The sequence below is a fragment of the Balaenoptera musculus genome, chromosome 20, assembly GCF_009873245.2.
Source record: "Balaenoptera musculus isolate JJ_BM4_2016_0621 chromosome 20, mBalMus1.pri.v3, whole genome shotgun sequence".
In the NCBI taxonomy this organism is placed as follows: Eukaryota; Metazoa; Chordata; class Mammalia; order Artiodactyla; family Balaenopteridae; genus Balaenoptera; species Balaenoptera musculus.
Window position 1 is genome coordinate 7,489,066 of NC_045804.1, and position 22,378 is coordinate 7,511,443.

A 22,378-nucleotide genomic window follows, 5' to 3' on the forward strand; every position below is an offset into this window, starting at 1 on the left:
AAGCTTTTGTTCATTTTGGTTTTATCTCTTGATGTTTTAAATATTTGTTTATTTAAAAATAACAAACCTATTACATATTCACATAAATAACGTTTTTATGAGAAATTATCATTTCCAAAACAAAAGTCTGAACAAAAAATGGCATTGTTTTACCATTTTACAAGTCTCCTTAATGTCTGATGTCTACTTGAACAGGCAGCTAGGTTCTCATAACTGCTTCTGTGTTCAGTCTATTGCAACATGTTATTTTGGTTGAAGGATTCGAAAAAACTCTTGCTTCATACAGACAAGTCGTTGGAAAGAGAAGAGTATTTTGATAGCCCTTCAAGTACTTGTGGATGTTTGATGCTTCATCATAACTCAACAGGTGGTAGTTTCCTAAAGGTTAGTTGCAACGAGAATGTGAATCAATGAACTTTTTGGACTCTGCTTCACTTAAATCCACAGGTCTCTCACACTTTAAGTGGCTCTTTTGCCCATACATGATATTACATCATCAGACACTAGTGACTCGGACAATGTTGGTTCACCGAGTTATGCAGGTTTCCTAAATGTTGACACATTTTGTTCTGTAGTATCCAAAAAAAATCTTATTTGTTAGTGACATTTCTGATCTCATCAGACAAGCCATTAAGTATCAGAAAGCTGTCATGCTCACAGTGGGAAGTATGTATTTTCCCAGATTCTAATTTTTGCTTGAGGACTTGAATTTTATTGTTGCCAGTAAATACCATGAGAGTTTTCCCTGAAATGACGGGCTTTGTTGTTAAGAAAATGCCTGCCAGCTACGTAAGTCTGAATAACCATAGTTTGTCAGTTATTCTTTCAAGTAAACGTGATATTCCATGAAGAAAGCAGCTAGTTCAGCTTGTAACTCAGTCACACAAAATGCTAAAATGTACTCAGTGATCAAGATGAATCATTTTTACTGCTTCGTCAAGGATATTCTTAAGTGAAATTTGCCTTTTTTTTTTTAAACCGAGAATATGACTACTGCTAAATTTGGTGCCACTGCCTTGATTTATTCTAAAGGGCCAAGAAGTTTACCCATTGTTGCCCCTGTAAATGTAACACAGTGAAAGAACAAATAATGTCTTGGTATTACACAAATAGTTTTGACCTTGCAGACCCCCAGGGGTCCACAGATCAACTTCAAGAACTACTGTTCTTCAAAAACAAAAATCTTGGGTTGGAAATATTAATTAACTATTTGATAGCTGCTTTCATTGCCCTGTACCTGTCCATTGAGCTGTTAGCCTTATGGGGTCTTGAGTCGTATTGGAGGCAGTAGAGCATCCGGAGTACGATGAGACCGCATATCAAATCTGCCTCATTTGTTTTGTGAGGATTCACTGAGTAAATGTAGCAAATACTTAGATTACTGGTGTCTGGCCCGTCTGCATTCAGTAGCGTTAGTTGCGACGACCAGTGCCCCCTCAGTACGCTTCCCAGGCTGGTCATATATATCACTGGGCCTGTTTTGGGATATTGGATTCTGCATTTTAAACCGGACTGTGCTCCAAGGAGAGCAGCGGTGAGGAGACTTAAAGCCACGTCACATGGGGAAAAGTTAAGGAGCTGGAAGAGGGAAGACTGGGGAAGAGCCGGCAGTTCTGTCTGCTGTTTGAAGGTCTGGTGAGGGAAGGGCGGTGGCAGCCCCATGCGGAACTCAAAGCAACGAGGAGATGTTTGCCTTCGCATAACGAAGAGCTGCCATTCGTCTCTGGCCAGAAGTGAGTCGAGGTGCCACAGGAGGTGGTGAACTCTCTGTTTCTGGCCTTTTCAGGAACGAATGTCCTAAAAGAAATGTGAGGGTGGGGTCGGACTAGAACCCCCAAGGTGTTTCTTGGGAAAGGACTTGGCATTGTGGATAAGCAGAGTTGAGTATTCTCCAACTGTATCATCTGTTGACTTTAGGAAGTACACATGTAGAGTACAAAGACTGGAAATTGCCCTTATTTTTATCACTCTGATGTTTGGGGTTACCTATGAGTGCAAAGTCCCATATTTGGGAATTTGAGGAAGAGATGAGAACTCCAGACCCCCCCACCCCCGCATAGGGAGCCTTTGGCCGTGATCCATCAGCCCGGGGTGGCAGGGATCGGGCCCTGGGGTTGCTGAGTTTGCCCTAAACTAGAGAAAAGGAGCTGGAGGAGGTGGCAGAGTGTCCCACGGAAACAATGCTTCAGCATTTCTGTTCCATCATATCTCGTTCTCGAACTTCAGTTTCCTGGTCTCATCTCTTCAGTGAGCAGGCCGACTCGGATGTTGCAGTTACTCAGCAGAAGGTGGCACTGCTGCCCTAGAAAAAGTCAGACGAGGAGTGGCAGTCGTCTGTCCAGCTCCTTACCACAGGGACAGGGGCCCGAAGGCTCAAGTGTTTCCTCCATCTGTTTGCCCTTGGCCTGTGAGCTTCCCTTTTCACGACTCTCCTTTGTCCTTGTTTTACCTCAGTTGCCCTGGAACTTTTCCCCTTATTTTTTTCCCCACTCCCACGGTTCCCATGGATAAAGGTATTTCCACTCACTCCCTGTCCCTGACATATTCTTCCTTTGCAAACAAACACGGGCACTGATGCGCTGGCACGGGCAAGCTGGAGCAGCCCATTGCCAAGCTAACTGGGAGGCCCGGCTTCCCGGTGCGGGGCGGGATGGCCGGCCCCCTGAGGCGCTGTGGTCCAGGCTTTGACCCAGGGAAAGAATCCTCTCGGTCCAAGGAGCAAACATCTGTCAAAATAAAATAGTGTCTCTGGGTCAAAGAGGTGACATCGGGTGGGGGGGGGGGAAATTGTGCCAGCATTTTTTAAAAGGCGTGTACAACCCCAGCTCAAGGAAAACATTTAAAAAATCCTTCGACCCCAAAAGTAGTGCAGAAATGTGGAGTTCACAACTCAGAGCCGGTCTAGTGGGTTTGGAGTCAGAAGACCTGGGTTGAGCACTGGCTCGGCTGCCCTCCAGCTGTGGCCAACAGGCACATAACTTAAACTGTGCTCAGCTCGGCTGAAGTCAGGGCTGTGATACCCACTGTTCCAGGTGATTGTGGCAGTGATAGGAGAGAACGTGTAGGAGCAAGTTTTTCTCAGCCTAAGATGCAGCTGTGAGCAGTACTCAGCCTTCTCACCCAAACACAGTCTGATTCTACGCCCTCACCCTGGAGGTCAGAAGTTGCCACAGTTTCTCAGTTCACGGCACCCTTGGTATCACAGGAGTCTTTCACAGAACTCCTAGGCCGAAAGAAATAACCTGACGGTTCTGTTTATTAAGTAATTTTCTCCCTGCAGTCAGCACCCGTGTCCTCACAATTTAGTAGCCACTTGAAAAAAATAATACATAAATTAGTGTGGTATCTGACAGATGTCAAGTAATGCTGTTTCCCTTGAAATTTTTAAATATCATGGGCACCTTTGGGGGGGACCTGGGGGGCCTTGATGGACAGCTTGGGAACTGCGCTGGTAGATGGTCTTAGAGTCCCAGAGCGGTGGGGCTCGGTGAAGTCCTCGCGCAGCCTCCCCTGGAGGCCTGGCTCAGCGCGTTGAACGGGCCTCTGCCTTCGGTGTCTGCACATACACACCTGAATTCCCTCAAGGTCGAGCGTCTTCATCGCCATGTGTTGTTAATTGACTCAGAGTTTAGATGAAGGATTTGCCTCGGGAGGAACTGACTCGGTAATTCCCAGACTTCCTCTCCTCTCGAGCCCTTCCCCACCCCACCCCACCCCCTCCCCGACCCAGCACTATTATTGATCTTTTAAAATGTCAGAATCAAAGATCTGGAGACGGAAAACAGCCCGAGGAGCTTGTTCCCACAACAGGAGCCTGTTGCTGACAACTGACTCCGGGAAGAACCTTCAGGAGCTTGCCAGCCGTTCTCCTACTGACCGCCTGAGCGGAGAGGCTGCCAGCTTCCGCAGGACCCGTGCAGAGCAAAATGTTTTCCTCTTTGGGCTTTGGGTGTGTTTGCTGTACCTCCAGGACTCTGGAATCGGAAAAGGAGATGCTAAGCTTTTCACAGACAAGCAGCATGGGTTCTAGTCATCCTGAAGGCTCCTTCAGAGGGCAGGTGGTGGGGTGCGGCAGAGGAACCAAGGCCCTTTCCAGCCAGTGGGGATGGGTCGTCGTGTGCCGTTGCTTGGCGAGCTTCTGGGGAACCCTCACTTGAGGAATGTTCTGTTGAGAATTATTTTTCAGGATGGGACAGCAAAGGTTATCTTGTAAGAGCTTAAACTTGGACTTTTTCTTAGAGGTCTTTGACATGGAAAGGGTCATATAGCACTTTTTCTAGTGGTTATCTTGTCAGGGTTTTGTTGTTTTTATATTGTGCATATTTTATTGTCAGACTATTAGAGAAGCAAGATTGAATATTTAAGAAAAGAAAAAAAACCACCTAATTCCATGGGCCTGACAGTGCAGCCATTTTCATGCTTCCATCTGTGTAGGTTTGCCTGTGTAATAGCATATATATTTTGTATCCAGTTTTGTTCTCATTTGTATTACAAACATCTTCACTGTTGCTATAGTCTGGGTAATTATATAATAGCATGACACAAATGAAAAAATAACACTTGAGAATTAAGTGGTGGGTTATATCTCAATAAAACTGCTGTAGGAAAGATTTTTTTTTTGTAATTTTCTAAATACCTCCAAATGGGGACTGATGCAGAAAAGATTGAGATTCACCAGCTTTTGTTCTAGTAGTAATACCAGTCAGGAGCAACACACTTCTTCACATCACTTCCCTTCGTTCTTCTCATATATTCAGCTAGCTAAAATAAAATCCAAAAATGGCACATTATAGTAGCAAAATGTGAATATAGTTTTGTAATTGTTATCGAATAAAGTGTTACGTAGGCAGTTTCTTTCCAATGAGATTCCCTGATGGACAGGAAATGTGCCATGCTATTTACACAAGTCAAAAGAAAGAACTCATTCTTTAAAATTTGAGTTCTCATTGGAAGTCTGCAGGATTGTTCACCCAGTAAGGGAGGCTGGCTTAGTAGGATTCGGGTTTTGGTAGCATTTTTTCTGTAAGCCCCCAGGAAATCTCTAGGCTAAGGACAGGGGTGGCAGCACCCACTGTGTATATGATTAAGTCCTCAGGACCTTGACTTCCGTTCAAGTCAACTCAGACATTACTCACTGGGGCACCACGGATTCTTGAGCCCTTTCCCCTGATCGTTACAGTTAAAAGGTAATAGATCTGGCCGTCTTCCCCTTAAGTCAAGGGTTTAACACCTGTTTCGCCTGTGATCTGCTATGGAGTCATTCCTGGAGAGGAATTTTACCTTCTTGGTCTTCGATGTTGGCTTCCCCAGTGGTTGAACCTAGGGCTTCGAAGAAACTGTGACTATTCACAGCCTCCTGGTCTCAAGGGAGGAGGTGAGAAGTTGGGAAGTGGTATTTCTAGGCTTTGGAGTCAGGCTGGAGCTTGAGTTCCAACATTGCCATTTATTGGGCAAGAAACTGCTTCATTGTATTTTGCTTCAGTTTGCTCGTCTGTAAAATGGAAATAATAAAGTCTGCTTCATGGGGTTATTATGAGACTTGAATAATGTATGTTAGCTTTTACTGAGTTCTGTTTAGAGTGTGAGAGGGAGAATATATTCTTGGTCCCTCCATCTTGGTTTTATTTTCCTATCTGGCCCCCATGTTCTGCACCCCCCATACCCCATGATCCTTTGAGTGCTTATTAGAAAAAAAAAAAATGACAGCATGACTCACCTAGGACCAGAGAAGGAAATGGCCCTTGACCATTGCTGGCTTGTGAGCCATCCACTCTTTTTTTTTTTTTTTTTCGAATTTTAAAAATACTATATATTTATTGTGATTGAGTTATATGTACATTTACAAAGAGATAACCAACCAGATTACAGGCTACAGAATCCTGGCAACAGCCCAGAAAGCCCCTGGGAACAACTGAACATTCAGTGGAACATCTTCTCGCCTGTCACTGCTAGACAGCCACTCAATTTAGTGCATATGCGTGTGCAAAATTTATGGAAAAAGCTGCACTCAGCCAATATGCAACAGATGAGCCATCCATTCTTAACTTCTGGCTATTGTAATTAGGCCTTTGAACTGTTGAAAATGCCCAGGCCTATTTAACATTGGCATTTCCTTGCTCTCACCGCAGTGAATAGCCACATGGCCTTCTTTAGGCCTGGTCTTTAGCAAGGCGGGGGTTGCCCTTGCAGAGTGAGTGACATAAAATATCCAGGCTGGGGTCTACAAGTCTGTCTGGGTGGTGATCTGGTCTGAGCAGCAGACAGAAAGACAGAGACAGGGCAGGCTGTGGAAGTAGCTGTCTTGTCCAGATTGAAAGAAACCCAAGGTAGGTCCTTTGTCTTGCCACATTCCGAAGAAGGCCTGGCTATATCTGTAGCTGAACACCGCTGGGAGAAATGTTGTGATTGCTGGAAGTTGTGATCTCCTGCAAAAGGAAGAAGGACCATTATTCTCCCTCTAACCCCTACTCTTGGCTGCACCGCAGCTGCCATCAGGGCCTTCGTGACTGCACTCGCTCCCAGTCAGCTGAAGCCCCAGAAGCCCCACCCCGCCCCTGTGCGGTTCTCCGTCCAAGAAGGAGCCGCTGCGTGCCCGGTCCGCCTGCCCATCAGCCGTGCAAGCCCTGACAGACTTTGTTCCCTATGGGACTACATGCCACGGATTACTAACCAAGGTGTGGCTGGGGCCTTCCCCAGTGATGATTTATCTTTTTGAAATTTATGATGCAGAAGGCAAGCTGCCTGTCTTTAGGGATCCAGCACTTCTCACCTTTGTTCTGTGTTTCAATCCAGGTCCCTTGAGATGCTACTGTGCGATTTCTGGATTTGACAGGATTTTACTCGTTTGTATTCTTAACATTGAGATACAGTTGAAAACTAAATTTTCCCTAAGCAGTGCCTTAAAGATTCTGGCGTTCCCTCTGGCCCTGTAGACAGTTAATCCTCTTCCTACCAGTACGTACGTGAGGACCAGTGTGCATGTCCACACTCCTGGCTTTCTGGCATCTCACTGCTTTTTGCCCCGATGTTAATCTAACATTGCAGCTTGGCAGTTGACCTCCCAGGCAAGATAATGCTTTCGTAATTTGGTGGCGCTGTCGAGGTGTGTCTCAAAAACTTCACTTTGCTGCCCTCAGCCTCACAAAGCTGTCTTCTTTGTGCTTGTCTGGCTCCAAGCTCTCCAACTCAAAGCATAGAGACACTGTTTTTGTGGAGAACCCTTAAGAAGAAAGTGCAACCTGGCCTCACCACTGAGGACTTGACTCAAGTCCTTGACGTGAGGTAACCTCTCTGCCCAGGCACAGCCCACCTGACACACTGGGCAGGAGAGAGAGAAATGGAATGGCCCTCTCTGAGCATCTTCTACAGCTTTCAAGAAACTCAGGGTCTTCAGGGGTCTTGAATCACATCTGTGGTTACGCTTGCAATAGTCAGATAATAAAGTCTCCCCTTCAGAAGTGGCTCCAGCCAGAGCTTTGCCTTCACATGAATTCTGGTTGGTTCCACGTGACAGAGCATCAGCGCCATGCTGAGCCCTGTGGGCATCACTGGAGACAGGATTTTCAGAGAGAGACCGTTCCTCTCCCCTTCCCCGCCTTTGCTTCAGTCTACAAGGCCAGCTCTAGAGCTGGCTTAGTTTGTCTTGGCAGATGCCTGTTTAATGCTTTTCCTGTAGAAACCTCTCTGCTTGGGGAGCTGAGCCTTCCCGGCAATGAGCTGGGAGTGAAGGCGAGTCCATTGCATCCAAAGTGGCCCCACCAACTTCCGCCCATTTTTGTGATAAGTTGAGTGTTTCCATCCCCAGGCAGGCAGCCTGCCATGGCAGTGGCCCAATCCTGACCCAACAGGATACAACGGAAGGAAATGTGCTGGTGATGGGCTTTCTCCAGGGCTCTCCTGGGTGTGTGGGTTGAACAACCCACGCCAGGCATTTGTGCCACGGGTGGGCTGTCCCCCACACGGCACTGGGTTCAGTGACTTCCACTAAGTCTTGGGTTACTGCCACTCTCGATCCACGCCCCCACCCGTGTCTGTCAAACGACAGTAATTTTATTCTGGAGCTTGGAGGTATCTCAACAAAAGTTCCAGAATTGCTGCTTTCTTGGCAACCTGAAGTGACTCACATGTGCCTCAGAAAACCTCGTTTGACCGTCAGCTTGAGGCTTTCAGGAGGGCTTCCTAGGCGCACCAGTGGCTTCTGAAGCAGCGGGGTTGTCTGCCCACAACTTCATGAGCCTGTCGTGAGAATTAAATGAGATCTTTCACTGACGTGCTTAGCGTGATACCTAAAATTATTCCCCTAGACTGAATTTTGTTCATTCCACATGCCCAGTGTTTGGCCCATTGCCTGGTACATAATAAATGCTTGGTAAGTTATTTGTGGAATAAATAAATGAACTATACGATAATTCTTTTTTTGTCAAGATTAGGAGCAACAAGGTAGATTTAAGGTTTTTTTTTAATTCAGCATTGGTGCCTCCACGCACACACCTTCCTGCTTGTCCCATATCAACCTTTATTGCAGCTCTAGCCCCTTTATTTAGCTCCTCCGCTGGCCTCCCTTTCTTATATCGAGTCCACACATTGAAATTAACTGTGGACTTGAACAGGTTTGGAGTCTGTGGGTTAATGCACTGCAGGTGATGGTGGCTTTGAAACCCTAAACTGGACTGAAGAAAAACTGGCCACTGGACAGTTAACTGATTAGAAAGGAGAGAGAGAGGGAGAAAGTGTGTGTGTGTGTGTCTGTCTGTCTGTCAGTGTTTGAGCACCTGTTGTGGGCAGGGCACTGACTATTGCAGGTGCTGGGAACGCAGTGGTAAATAATACAGTTAGAGCACAGAATAGGGCACATGTCGTCTCGTTGGCCAGATGCGGGTGTGGTGGAGGAAAGCTTCCTTGAACCAAGGTCTGAAGTCTGAATGGGGCTTACTAGGCTGGAGTGGGGAGGGGGTGATCCAGGGAGCAGCTTTGCCAGGATCCGGGTGGGGGGAGGGTGCTGAAGTGGCCGGCAGGGAGCCCCCGGGGCCTCAGGCCACAGTGAGGGTTCATTTTTAAGTGGGTACCCTGCTCCTGAAGTGAGATGTCATTAGGGCGTTATAATTCCTGGGGCAGCCCCAGATCTGAGAGGACAGAAGATTTGGGAGGCTTTGTTTTGCTAATCTGCCTCCCCAACTGCCCCCTACTTTTAAGGTGCAGGATTACGTCATCCAACAGAAAACATGTCTGTAGCATTCTTTCCCATGGAGCGGGGAGAGGCTACCCTTTGCCCTCTGTTCGGAGTGCTATCTCTGTGCCTAATGCTCCCAGAACTGGGGAGAAAAGGCGACGTTGAGGTCCGGCAGAATCCAGCTGCCGGAAGCTCCGTTGCTCTGTCTCAAGTTGGACGCCGGACCTTTGAGTGCACTTGGTGGGTTGGTTCCGGGAAGGGTTGATGAAGCATTGTTGGCTGTAAATAAACCTCCATTCTCCCCACCAGAAGCTGCTCCTCCTCTGCTGAGTAAATCCTCCCAGCTCACATGGCAGCTTGTCCCGCTTCGTGGAGCCATATTGTTTTCCCTTCCTTCCTCTGCTCCAGTCATAGTTTTGCCGGTGGCTGGACTTTTATATTCTCTGCAGGGGGAACCACATTTCAGATTCTGTAATTCCTGAGGACAAGGCCCCTGCCGTGGCCGTTAGGTTCTTCCACATCTCAGGCACAGTTGATTAAGAAGTCAGCAGTGTTGGGTTCAGACCACAGTCCTCCAGGGACGACCCCCAGCCCGCAGCAGCCACTCGCGCCCCAGTTGGCGGGACTGAAGTGAAGCTCAGGGAGGTTGGAGGGGTGCAGACAGTCTGAAGAAGAGGCCTCAGAGCTCTCTTTCCTCCCCTCCCTTTCCAGTCTTCTCACTAGGCTTCTTAGGAAGATGTGGATTTTGTTTTGCTTTGTTTTTCCTTGTGTCTTAATTGGACTTGAACTAGAGAGCAGCAATGGTTTACCTGGTATTTTCTCCTAGAAACTGCTATGTGAGATGCTCTCCTAGGCAAGAAAAGCACTCAGCCTGCTGTGTCTGAGGGGCGTGTGCTGTCATGTCCAGGTCTGGCCAGGTCTCTGGGCTGTGGGCTTCATGCCTCCCGGCTGACGCAGACATCCAACTGTCTGGTAAATAGATCTCCAGGCTGAGTTCATTTCTTTGAAGAACTGAATATCCACCTGGAGGCCAGGGAGGGTGGATTCACACAAGTCAGGGCAGGTGTCCTTTGTGCCTTCACACCGCTTTGGGGGAAGAAAAGGAACAGTGGGGGTTCTTGTTGCTTTTCACTTGTATCCGCTTTGCTGCTCCCTTTCTGCCTCTTTAAGGACATACTGAGACTCTCTCTATAGCAGGTTTTGTAAAACCAGTTTCTTGAAGTACTGGCAGTTTAATGGTGTGAACCTTCCTTCTATCTCCTTAGCTCTGTCCTTTTAAATACTTCATCCGTTGTGTTTTCTGACACCATGGCTGGCTTCCGAGATAACTATCATGGGTGCGTTGTTCATTTTTGTGCTGAATTCCTGGTATCCGAGGCACGACTGTCTCTCTGGGTCTTTGTCTTGAATGTGGACCCCCCTCTCCTCCCCGCAAGGCTGCTTTCATTGGATGAAACTTGCCTCAATGGACAGTTGAGCATAAATGGTTCTAAAAAGCATCTTTGGGGTACTGGACCCCTGTCTTCAGTGGTCTCACTGGACACCCCGACTCTCCTCCCTTGCTGGGCTTTCTTCAGCATCACTTGAAGTCCTGCACCCAACTCCATTTCAAGAGCCTGTGATGCTGCGGCTCAGGCCCTTTGTTGTGGGGCAGAGCCAAGCCCTTCTTCTCGGGCTCAGGGCAGGGGCCGGGGGCGGGGGCGGTTAGGCTGCTTTAGGATCCGGAAGCACCGCGTCGTCGGCTTTCTTCTTTGGGGGCACCTTGGTACCACACCACATGCCCAGGAGCTCAGCAGGCCCACAACCAGCTTGTTCACGTCAGAGGGCAGGGGAATTCCATTCTAAAGCGTAACAAGGTGTGGCCACCAGGAGTCACAGAGTCCCACTGTTTGATTCTCCAGGGCCTTAGGAGTCACACGGGTACATGTGACACGAATGGGGGATCTGAACAACGACAGATTCCAAAGTCTTTCCAGGAGACCTTTGTGCAGAATGATATGGCTTCCAGTCTGTGGAGACTCATTTGTACGTTTGGCTTTCAGGAGTCTCTCAAGGCAGGAGAATCTTCTCTTGCTTGCGGTTGGGTCCATGGTCCATTGGTTGATACTTTGCTTGGGGATAGTGTGGAGCTGGATTCCACTGCTGGGAAGGTGGGGTGGGACTTCTTCCTGGGGGTGCTGGGTTTGGGATTGAATAAGAGGCCATAGCTCCAGGGGACTTCGGGTGCTCTCTGGGCACTACCCGCCCCTTCTGTCTGTGTGTGTCTGTGTGTGTATGTCTGTGTGTCTGTGTGTGTGTGTGTGTGTGTGTGTGTGCGCGCGCGCGCGCGCGCACCCTGTGAGGGCAGAAAACCAGAGACTAGACTAGTTGGCAGATTGAAACCAACTACCCAGTTAATTTTTTTTTTGTTTTGTGGCATGTGTAAAAAGATAAACTTGGGGGGAAATGAGGAGCCAAGCCAAAAAAGGAAAGACTGAAAGAAGTGGAAAAAACTTCCTGTTTGTGATTTTGCCCTATCATTTCTTTTTCTCCCAGAGACGTGACTAAACAGACCTCAGCTAAGCCAGGCCAGGACCTTGTGATATGCAGGAATCCCCACCTCTCCCCACCCCTCCCCCTCCCTTCGCTGGGGCACAGGAGAGCCCCAGGGAGCCTCACAGCCTTTAATCTCACCGAGGAGCCCCTGGTGTGAACAAGTACTTTCCCCTTTGAAGAGAAGCTGCCTGTTTGGCGACTAACTTCCTGTGCCTCTGGAGCAGATGCGGCTGAATTCCCACGTGGATATCTTGCCTCTTTCCTCGCTTCTCTGCATTTTGGCCACAAAAGGGGCTGGGGCAGTGCTTTGGGAAAGAGCTCTAGGGGGCCTTTGAAGAGTTAACGGGTCAGTCCTGTACGACCAGCCAAATGGCCTGGGAGGGGAGGAAGGATGTACCCACCTGATGCTTTCCCACAATTAGCACCCAGAAAGCTGTCCCCTAGAGGGAAAATTTAAGGACCTTTTACAGTCCAACGTTTTGTTACTGCCATGCTCTTTAACATTGGTTCCTCCGGAGTCACAGCTCCGAAGGGATTGTTGTGGGACCCGTGGAGACCGGCTCTCTCTGGAGAGCAGCTGGTGGATAAGCAGCCTGAATTTGGCACGGCAGCCCTCGGGTGCGCCTCCACTTCGCCCACCTGATCGGCAGGGGGCGGGTGGCTGGAGGAGACGGTTGCTAAGCAGCCTGGCCTGGGCGTTATGCCCGTCCAGGTCGAAGGAATAGCTGCAGTGTGCCGAAGAATGAGGGGGTTTTGGCCTGTCCCAGAACCAGGAGGAACTTTTTGGAGAAGGGGGCTAAGAACTGCTGCTCTGGTCTTGGCGTGGAGCCCGGGGGCGGGGGGGTGGTCTTCCTGCCCCTTCCCTTCTGAGACGTCACCTCGGTGTAACATTGCTTAGTGTCAGCGGAGTGCGCAGAGCTCCACGGCCGTTTCCATGTGCCCATCGGGTCCAGAGTTGTTACTGTCTTATGTCCTCCCTCACCAACCAGAGGGAGGGGGCGTGAGATCCAACAATCTCATGAGCACAGCTTCTGCCACTGTGATCATTACCGTGTTATGGCACTTGAGACCCCTGACCTAACTGTGTTTGAGGGGCTCGGTTTCCCCAGAAATGGGGAAAGCAGGTACGTTCCTGCCGTTGTGCATTTGGGGCAGCAGAAGCAAGGAAAGGCCTTCCTCCCCAAGGTGCCCGGGTGTGTGACCACGGCTGGGACGGTGCCTCCTCCGGGCTGATTTGGTTTAGATGAAGCATTTGCTCTGAGCAGTGAAATCCAGAGCAAGTCCAGAGCAGTCTGATGAGAAACCTCTGCTCCTAGGGCTCTGCACGCCGCCAGAACTGAAGGACGTGTGGGAGTGGGTGCTGGGGACGGGGGTTTGCAGGAAGGGTCAGAGAAAGCTTTTCTTTGGCGAGACTGTGAGCCAACGTAAGGCGAGCTGACAGGTGGGCCGGCGAGAGCCAGAGCGAGGCTGCCTCCAAGCCGGGCCTTCCTGGGGCCAGTGCCGTGACTTGTTGAAGGCCCGCTGCCTGCCCGCCCCCCGGTTCCCTGAGCTACCCCCTTGTGATAAAGCCTCTCTTTTTTTGCTGAAACTGAGAGTAAGAAAAATCTCTTGGGAGCAGACAGTCTTTTGCGCTTTGGTCTTGCGATTCTCGTGTTGTAAAGTAGCCCCCTCTTGCTTCCTGGGCACCAGCTGGAGGCGCTGGTGTTCTGGGGCGGCTGGCCGGGCCCTGGGAGAGCAGCGAGCAGGGTCCAGGTGGGCAGCTGTCCATGGCTGGTGTTCGCTTTCCTCATCGTTAGGGGTACTGGTCACTGCCGGGGGCCGTGGAGGAGAGACAGGCAGGTGCCTGGAGCGTCCCAGCTGCTCCGATGAAGGAAGGAGGGGTATTCGGAGGTTCAGGGTTCCCAGGATCCCCCAGAGTATCCGCTCACTCTCGGGGCTCTTTACGGTGCTTTCACCTTTTCTCCTTCCTTAAAAATCCTGAGTGGTGTCAGTGAGGAGAGTGACTGTGGGCCAGGAGGCCCGGGCTTACTCCTTGTGTTTCTGTTTTTCTCTTGCAGGATAACCCAGAAGTAGAAAAGCGAGATCCCCAGGAATTAGTTGGTGAGTATCCGGGGGTGGTGGGGGCGAGCCTCGGGGGCAGGTCTCCGAGCCTCACCCAGAGCCAACTGGCTTCCAGCCACGCAGGCGGCTTCTCTCTGCTTCGGCCAAGGCAACTGTTCTGCCGCAAGCCTGCGTCTTCAGACTCTCACAGGGCCTTTGGCATTTTCTAAGACGTCTGGATAAGACACCCAGGGAAAAATTCTTCTTTGACAATCAGATTCATGGTGCGTTTCACTGGGCTTTGGTCATTTGCCAGTGTTGTCAAGAGGGATTCAGGGCCCCCTTCAGCTGGGAGCTCGTTCCCCTTGTGCCCTGCGCCCGTCCTCCGGCCTTGTACCCCCGCAGCCCCCTCCGCTGGCATATTCACGGGCTCAAGGAGCAAACATGTGGCCTCTGCTGGCGCCCTACTCTGTCCCCAGGAGGGAACATGCCTGACAGCCCTGGGGTCTGGGGCCCTTTGTGTGACTGGCCAGGGCGGTTACATTTCTGGAAAGTGACACACGTGTCATCCCAGTTCCGTGTTAACCTCAGCCTCTTAATCCTTTTAGGAAGCCTCTCAGCTCCTTCAGTTTGGCCACGGACTTTGTAAGGGCTCTCCCAAGGCCTGGCCCAACCTCATGGTGGGGGGACCTGCCCTCCCTCTCTGTGGCGACTGTGCCCGTCTCTCTCTGTCTCTCTCCGCCTGCTCCACTGGTCTTCACAAAGCGGGTTCCTGCTCCCGGTGGCCCTGCTTCTCAGGCGGCCTGCAGAGCCCGCTCCTCTGCTTCCAGACGGAGCCTTTGAGACGTACTTACTCTGCCCTGGGAAGCCCCGGACTCAGCCTGGAAATGCTGCTTCCTGCACCCCCTCCAACCTGACCTTTCTCTGGATAGGATCCCTTCACCGGTGATGGGAGATAGGGACCCATTCTGGTTTTCCGGACTGAAAGAACTGAAAATTGTTCATTATATTTGTCTTCTGAGGAAGGATTGGGTAGCAGCGTGACCGCACTGAGCAGCCCAGATGCCCAGTGGGATCCTGCCTTTAACCCAAGTTTTCTGATGAGTGGGGTATGAGTCTTTCCCACCCTATAAAAACCCAAATTTTCTTAAAACCTTAGAGTTTGCTCTTGGAAAATGGCGCTGTAGGGGTGGCCCAGTGGGCTTCACGGGCAGAGAGAACAGAGCACAGCCTCACCGGGCTGCCCGTGGCCTTCCCCGAGTGGGGGATGGCCTGGAGCCTCGGCCTCCTCTCACCTCCGGTCCCTGCTGTTCACACCGAGACGCTGGGGGTGGGGCGTGGGGTCCGAGGCGCCTGCCCAGGAGCCCAACAAGGCAGCGCCCTCCACTCCTGCTGGCAGCGCTTGGCGAGCGGTGCAGTGTGTGTGGGCACCAGCCATCTCAGCCCCGACTTCTTCCACAACCGGCTTTCACTTTTGCTCTCCTTGTCACTTTTTGAAAATAGCTTTGTTGAGGTGTAACTTACATAGAGTAAGATTCGCCAGCTTTTAGTGTTAACTCCCACCACAGTCGTGACGTAGAACATTTCCATGACTCCAAAGTGTTCCCCCGTACCCCTCCCCTTGCAGACATTTCCTCCCTCAGCCTCAGGCAAGCAGTGATCTACTTTCTTCACTGTAGTTTTGTCTTTTTTAGGATTTCTTATAAATCAGGATTTGTTGGCCTCGGCACGATTGACATTTCGGGCTGGATAATTCTCTGCAGTGGGGGCCTGGCCTGTGCACTCTACAGTGTTTTAGCAGCATCCCTGGTCTCTGCCCACTAGGTGCCAATCGCAACCCCCTCGTCCTGCCAGATATGACAACGAAAAATGTTTCCAGACACTGCCAGATGTTGCCTTGGGGGGCAGAAATGCCCCTGGTTGAGAACCATTGATACAAATGGAATCACAGTTTGTTGGGGGATTTTCTGTTGCTTTTTTGTTTGTTTGCTTGTTTTTTGGTCTAGTTTCTTACACTTCCCATAGTGTTTTTGAGACCCATGCACGTTCTTGAGAATATCCATAGTTTCTTTTTTTTATTGCTAATATTATCTCATTGTAGGAGTTACACCGCAATTTCTTGAATCCAGTCACCCACAGAGAACACAGGTGGAGCTTTAACTCTCATAGTTTGGATTCCTCTTCCCATTTCTCACTGAGGAGGTAGTAGTTGACCTGTACAGAGTGGCTTCTGCTCATGGGACCGTGGTTGTCAGCACCTCTGCCTGAACTCAGCTCCTTTTTTTTCTTTTTTTTAAATTTTATTCATTTATTTATTTTTGGCTGCGTTGGGTCTTCGTTGCTGCGCACGGGCTTCTCATTGCGGTGGCTTCTCTTGTTGCGGAGCACGGGTTCTAGGTGTGCGGGCTTCAGTAGTTGTGGCACACGGGCTCAGTAGTTGTGGCACACGGGCTTGGCTGCTCCGCGGCATGTGGGATCTTCCCGGACCAGGGCTCGAACCCGTGTCCCCTGCATTGGCAGGCGGACTCCCAACCACTGCACCACCAGGGAGGCCCCTCAGCTCCTTTTATTCATGCCTCTGGATGTAGGACTTGGGTTGCTCTGCTGGTGTGGGCAGCGTTTTCATATGTATAGACAGCCCCAGGTTTAATGGAGCAAAGGAAAGCAGAGAAGCTGGCCCAGGGCTCCCCAGCACTGTAGCTGCCTGACAGAGCTAAGCGTGGGTGTCCTGCCGTCCCCTCCAGTTGCCCCACCGGTGCCCCGTGGGTGGGCCTGGAACAGTGGCCCTGGGTGGTAAGCCAGTTGGGTCTCTAGTGAGCCAGAGACACTCCACTGCCTCCTGCTTCCAGCCCCACAATACCTGCCAGGCATCCCTTCACTCCTGCCATTACAGAAGCCCAGCTGACTAGCTGCTCCTGCGCAGATTCATACCTGGCAACTATGAATACCAGCACTGGTTTGGGACTTGGGCGCGCACCTGGGGTGAAGCCTGCTGACGGCAGGCTTCTCCGATCCTGAGTATGGCCGCCTGCCCAGAGCACCCCAAGCAGACCTGGAGCAGCCACAGACATGAGCTGCCCCCATGTGCCTGGATACGCATCTCGATGCGTTTCCAGGGAAAATGGTTTGAGGCTGGCTGCTCAATAGCCATATATGTGGGTCTGATGTCTTCTGCTTTCGATTCATTTTGAGACTTAGGAAAGACAGAATCACAGAAAGATTGCTCCTGAAATCTGTGAGGTAAACTTTTATCGAGTTTCCTGAATGTATCCCTTCATTTGCCAGCTACTCCCGAGGAATTTTCTCATTCCTAGCCCAGTTCCAAGCCCAGGAGCTCAGGAGGGGCTCTCCCTCTCCCTGTCACACTGTATGCCGTTTGAGCCCAAGTGTGGCTGGGTTGCTAATGGCAACAGTGCCACACCCTGTTTTTCCAAAAGGCTTTCCTGGCAAATGCCAGAGGGCACTCTTTGTCTCTCTGTCACATGCACGCATACACTCTCCACCCCAGGGAAGCCTTGACCCTCTTTGCTGTGCGCCCAAAGCCTGCCCCGGCCCTCCTTGCTTTTGTTGCTGATGCTTACGAAATGCGAGAACCAGCACACCCCAGCTGATTCCACTCTCAGCCGGCCTCTGCAGCCTGCTTGAGCCTCAGGCTTACACCTCCTGCCTCTCCCAGAGCTGGGAGGAAGGAGGAAGTCAGGATGAGATTGAACTCCTGCCAGATCTGGGTGTCCCTTGCTTCAGGAGACAGGAGACAGAAGGAGGGTGCTGGGCAAAGAGAAGCACATGGTTCTGTGGTGAAAACCGCTCCCGGGCTGCACTGGTGTCTCAGTCCACAGCAGGATATGTCACCCAGTCTCTGTCCTCTTCCTTCACCCAAAATGGCAGATCTAGTGCTCTGTTCCTGGGGCACGTCCAGTGAGAATCCACCGACAGTGAGAATCGGCACGTGTATCCAGGGTAGGAGACTGTGCCTGGGCTTGGGCCCCAGCCTCAGTGTTTACAGTGTGTGCAGGCTCCTTTGGCAGCAGCTGAGACTAGTGAAGCTCGAAGCAGAAATCAAAGCACTTTATGTGCTAAGAAAATATTAACCCAGCCTTGGGAGAGAAGGAGAAGGCTCGCTAGGCCATCCCCAGGCAGTCCAGGCAGCCACTTGGGGCTAAAAAGTGTCGCCTGGGGCCAGGCACACGGCGGGTACCCAGTAAGTACTTGCCGGATGTCATTGGTGCTGGCTTGTGCATTCTTTGCCTTCATCCTGCCCCACCCCGCTCCGCCTGCTGTTTGCTCACTGTATAGTCCTTTTCATGAGAGGACGTTTTAAAAGCACATACAGAATCTTACAACAAACAGCGCATTGTCTGAGTGATCCAGAGCACAACTCTGCAGTCGCCAGGGTGGCCAGAGGCAGCGTGGAGGGGAGTGGAGAGAGAGAGCAGCTTGGGTGGGCAGAGGCAGCATGGAGGGGAGTGGAGAGAGAGAGAAGCTTGGGTGGGCAGAGGCAGCATGGAGGGGAGTGGAGAGAGAGAGAGAGAAGCTTGGGTGGGCAGAGGCAGCATGGAGGGGAGTGGAGAGAGAGAGGAGCTTGGGTGGGCAGGGGCAGCATGGAGGGGAGTGGAGAGAGAGAGAAGCTTGGGTGGGCAGGGGCAGCGTGGAGGGGAGTGGAGAGAGAGAGCAGCTTGGGTGGGCAGAGGCAGCGTGGAGGGGAGTGGAGAGAGAGAGAAGCTTGGGTGGGCAGAGGCAGCATGGAGGGGAGTGGAGAGAGAGAGAGAGAAGCTTGGGTGGGCAGAGGCAGCATGGAGGGGAGTGGAGAGAGAGAGGAGCTTGGGTGGGCAGGGGCAGCATGGAGGGGAGTGGAGAGAGAGAGAAGCTTGGGTGGGCAGAGGCAGCGTGGAGGGGAGTGGAGAGAGAGAGAAGCTTGGGTAGGCAGGGGCAGCGTGGAGGGGAGTGGAGAGAGAGAGAAGCTTGGGTGGGCAGGGGCAGCATGGAGGGGAGTGGAGAGAGAGGAGCTTGGGTGGGCAGGGGCAGCATGGAGGGGAGTGGAGAGAGAGAGAAGTTTGGGTGGGCAGGGGCAGCATGGAGGGGAGTGGAGAGAGAGAGAAGCTTGGGTGGGCAGAGGCAGCATGGAGGGGAGTGGAGAGAGAGAGGAGCTTGGGTGGGCAGGGGCAGCATGGAGGGGAGTGGAGAGAGAGAGGAGCTTGGGTGGGCAGGGGCAGCATGGAGGGGAGTGGAGAGAGAGAGGAGCTTGGGTGGGCAGGGGCAGCATGGAGGGGAGTGGAGAGAGAGAGAAGCTTGGGTGGGCAGGGGCAGCATGGAGGGGAGTGGAGAGAGAGAGAAGCTTGGGTGGGCAGAGGCAGCGTGGAGGGGAGTGGAGAGAGAGAGAAGCTTGGGTGGGCAGGGGCAGCATGGAGGGGAGTGGAGAGAGAGAGGAGCTTGGGTGGGCAGGGGCAGCATGGAGGGGAGTGGAGAGAGAGAGAAGCTTGGGTGGGCAGAGGCAGCGTGGAGGGGAGTGGAGAGAGAGAGCAGCTTGGGTGGGCAGGGGCAGCATGGAGGGGAGTGGAGAGAGAGAGGAGCTTGGGTGGGCAGGGGCAGCATGGAGGGGAGTGGAGAGAGAGAGCAGCTTGGGTGGGCAGAGGCAGCGTGGAGGGGAGTGGAGAGAGAGAGCAGCTTGGGTGGGCAGAGGCAGCGTGGAGGGGAGTGGAGAGAGAGAGAAGCTTGGGTGGGCAGAGGCAGCGTGGAGGGGAGTGGAGAGAGAGAGGAGCTTGGGTGGGCAGGGGCAGCATGGAGGGGAGTGGAGAGAGAGAGAAGCTTGGGTGGGCAGAGGCAGCGTGGAGGGGAGTGGAGAGAGAGAGAGAAGCTTGGGTGGGCAGGGGCAGCATGGAGGGGAGTGGAGAGAGAGAGAAGCTTGGGTGGGCAGAGGCAGCGTGGAGGGGAGTGGAGAGAGAGAGAGAAGCTTGGGTGGGCAGGGGCAGCGTGGAGGGGAGTGGAGAGAGAGAGAAGCTTGGGTGGGCAGAGGCAGCATGGAGGGGAGTGGAGAGAGAGAGAAGCTTGGGTGGGCAGAGGCAGCGTGGAGGGGAGTGGAGAGAGAGAGCAGCTTGGGTGGGCAGAGGCAGCGTGGAGGGGAGTGGAGAGAGAGAGCAGCTTGGGTGGGCAGAGGCAGCGTGGAGGGGAGTGGAGAGAGAGAGAAGCTTGGGTGGGCAGGGGCAGCATGGAGGGGAGTGGAGAGAGAGAGAAGCTTGGGTGGGCAGGGGCAGCATGGAGGGGAGTGGAGAGAGAGAGAAGCTTGGGTGGGCAGAGGCAGCATGGAGGGGAGTGGAGAGAGAGAGCAGCTTGGGTGGGCAGAGGCAGCGTGGAGGGGAGTGGAGAGAGAGAGCAGCTTGGGTGGGCAGAGGCAGCGTGGAGGGGAGTGGAGAGAGAGAGAAGCTTGGGTGGGCAGGGGCAGCATGGAGGGGAGTGGAGAGAGAGAGAAGCTTGGGTGGGCAGAGGCAGCGTGGAGGGGAGTGGAGAGAGAGAGAGAAGCTTGGGTGGGCAGGGGCAGCATGGAGGGGAGTGGAGAGAGAGAGAAGCTTGGGTGGGCAGAGGCAGCATGGAGGGGAGTGGAGAGAGAGAGAAGCTTGGGTGGGCAGAGGCAGCGTGGAGGGGAGTGGAGAGAGAGAGCAGCTTGGGTGGGCAGAGGCAGCGTGGAGGGGAGTGGAGAGAGAGAGAGAAGCTTGGGTGGGCAGGGGCAGCATGGAGGGGAGTGGAGAGAGAGAGAAGCTTGGGTGGGCAGAGGCAGCATGGAGGGGAGTGGAGAGAGAGAGAAGCTTGGGTGGGCAGAGGCAGCGTGGAGGGGAGTGGAGAGAGAGAGCAGCTTGGGTGGGCAGAGGCAGCGTGGAGGGGAGTGGAGAGAGAGAGCAGCTTGGGTGGGCAGAGGCAGCGTGGAGGGGAGTGGAGAGAGAGAGAAGCTTGGGTGGGCAGGGGCAGCATGGAGGGGAGTGGAGAGAGAGAGAAGCTTGGGTGGGCAGGGGCAGCATGGAGGGGAGTGGAGAGAGAGAGAAGCTTGGGTGGGCAGAGGCAGCATGGAGGGGAGTGGAGAGAGAGAGCAGCTTGGGTGGGCAGAGGCAGCGTGGAGGGGAGTGGAGAGAGAGAGCAGCTTGGGTGGGCAGAGGCAGCGTGGAGGGGAGTGGAGAGAGAGAGGAGCTTGGGTGGGCAGGGGCAGATCTCCAAGGGAATTGCCCCCTGGGAGTTGTGGTTCTTCACTTCACAATCAGACCTTTTGTTCCCAAGAACGAAGTGGACCAAGAGCGGGTTGATTGGTTTACTAGTAAAGGGCCGTGGACTGCTCAGGTGGCGCAGTGGTTAAGAATCCACCTGCCAGTGCAGCAGACACGGGTTTGAGCCCTGGTCCGGGAAGATCCCACATGCCGCGGAGCAGCTAAGCCCGTGAGCCACAACTACTGAGCCTGCGCTCTAGAGCCCGCGAGCCACAACTACTGAGCCCGTGTGCCTAGAGCCCGTGCTCCGCAACAAGAGAAGCCACCGCAATGAGAAGCCCGCGCACCGCAACAAAGAGTAGCCCCTGCTCGCCACAACTAGAGAAAGCCCGCACACAGCAATGAAGACCCAACGCAGCCAAAAATAAATTAATTAATTAATTTAAAAAAACATTAAAGGGCCCTAAGCTAATAACCAACAGGTCCTTTGTAAATGTCATTTATGCACAAGGCAGTATTGAGTGCTTTGAGTCCCGAAGCCTAGGGAACCCTGAGCTGCTCCTGTAGCCTGGGTAGGAGAGCCTGAGGTGAGAAGGATGGCACCAAGCAACTCTGAGTTTCCGGGATTCTGGGAGGGTGTTTCAGGGGCAGAGCCCCTGGGGGGCTGGAGCTGGTCACGTTATGAGCCAGCGATGTGCACATCTCTTCCCAGCCTCAAGTTCAACGACTTCACATTGGTAGCTTGACATTAGCCATGGGGAGAATTTACACCACAGAAACGGGCAGATGCTGCAGGTCGTGGCTGTGCCCCTCCCCGCCTCCCAGCTGGGTGTTAAACATCCACCAGCGCGCCCCAGGACATAGCCTTTCGTGGGTGAGCTGCTGTGACGTGGCCACACGCCATCTTTATGCTCGTGCCCTCCGCCTGACCTTCTCTTCCCCTGGGTTGGCACGTGCCGGCTCCTTCTGGTCATTTGATCTCAACTCACAGGCACCCTCTCGGAGTGCTACTCCAGACACCCTGTTTTACTATTTCGTAGCGTGTATCCCTCCTCGAAAGTGTGTTATCGGCCTTTTTTGGGGGGGGGGATTATTGTCCATGTCTGTCCCCCACCCTAAGCCTCCCACCCACCCACAGAATTCTTCTCTGTTCTTTCCACAGCCTCCTTTTCTGAAAGAGTCCGGAACATGTCACCTGATGAAATCAAGATCCCGCCGGAGCCGCCCGGCAGATGCTCAAATCACTTACAGGTAAGCACAGCGCTCGGCTGCTGAGGCCCGTGTAGCCTAGGAGGCCTGGGACAGGTGTCTGGCTCAGTCTGACTTTAAGAGGCTTCTGGACGGCCCGAGTGGGAAGGAACCTGCAGTCCTGGTGACCTCCCTTAGGCTGCTCTCAGGAGTTTGCTCTGTACCCAATGCCACCCTCTGCTGCTTCAGCTGGGGC

The 22,378-nt window shown here is 52.6% G+C and overlaps 1 protein-coding gene across 2 annotated transcripts in view; it reads left to right on the forward strand.

Moving 5' to 3' along the window:
• LOC118886965 (SAP30 binding protein) overlaps positions 1 to 22,378 on the forward strand; it is a 36,474-nt gene that overhangs the window by 6,408 nt on the left and 7,688 nt on the right. For both annotated transcript variants that reach the window (XM_036837405.1, XM_036837404.1), the window contains exons 4-5: positions 13,762 to 13,804; positions 22,097 to 22,185. In XM_036837405.1, the coding sequence (XP_036693300.1) occupies positions 13,762 to 13,804; positions 22,097 to 22,185 (132 nt within the window). The remainder of the gene's footprint in view (positions 1 to 13,761; positions 13,805 to 22,096; positions 22,186 to 22,378) is intronic.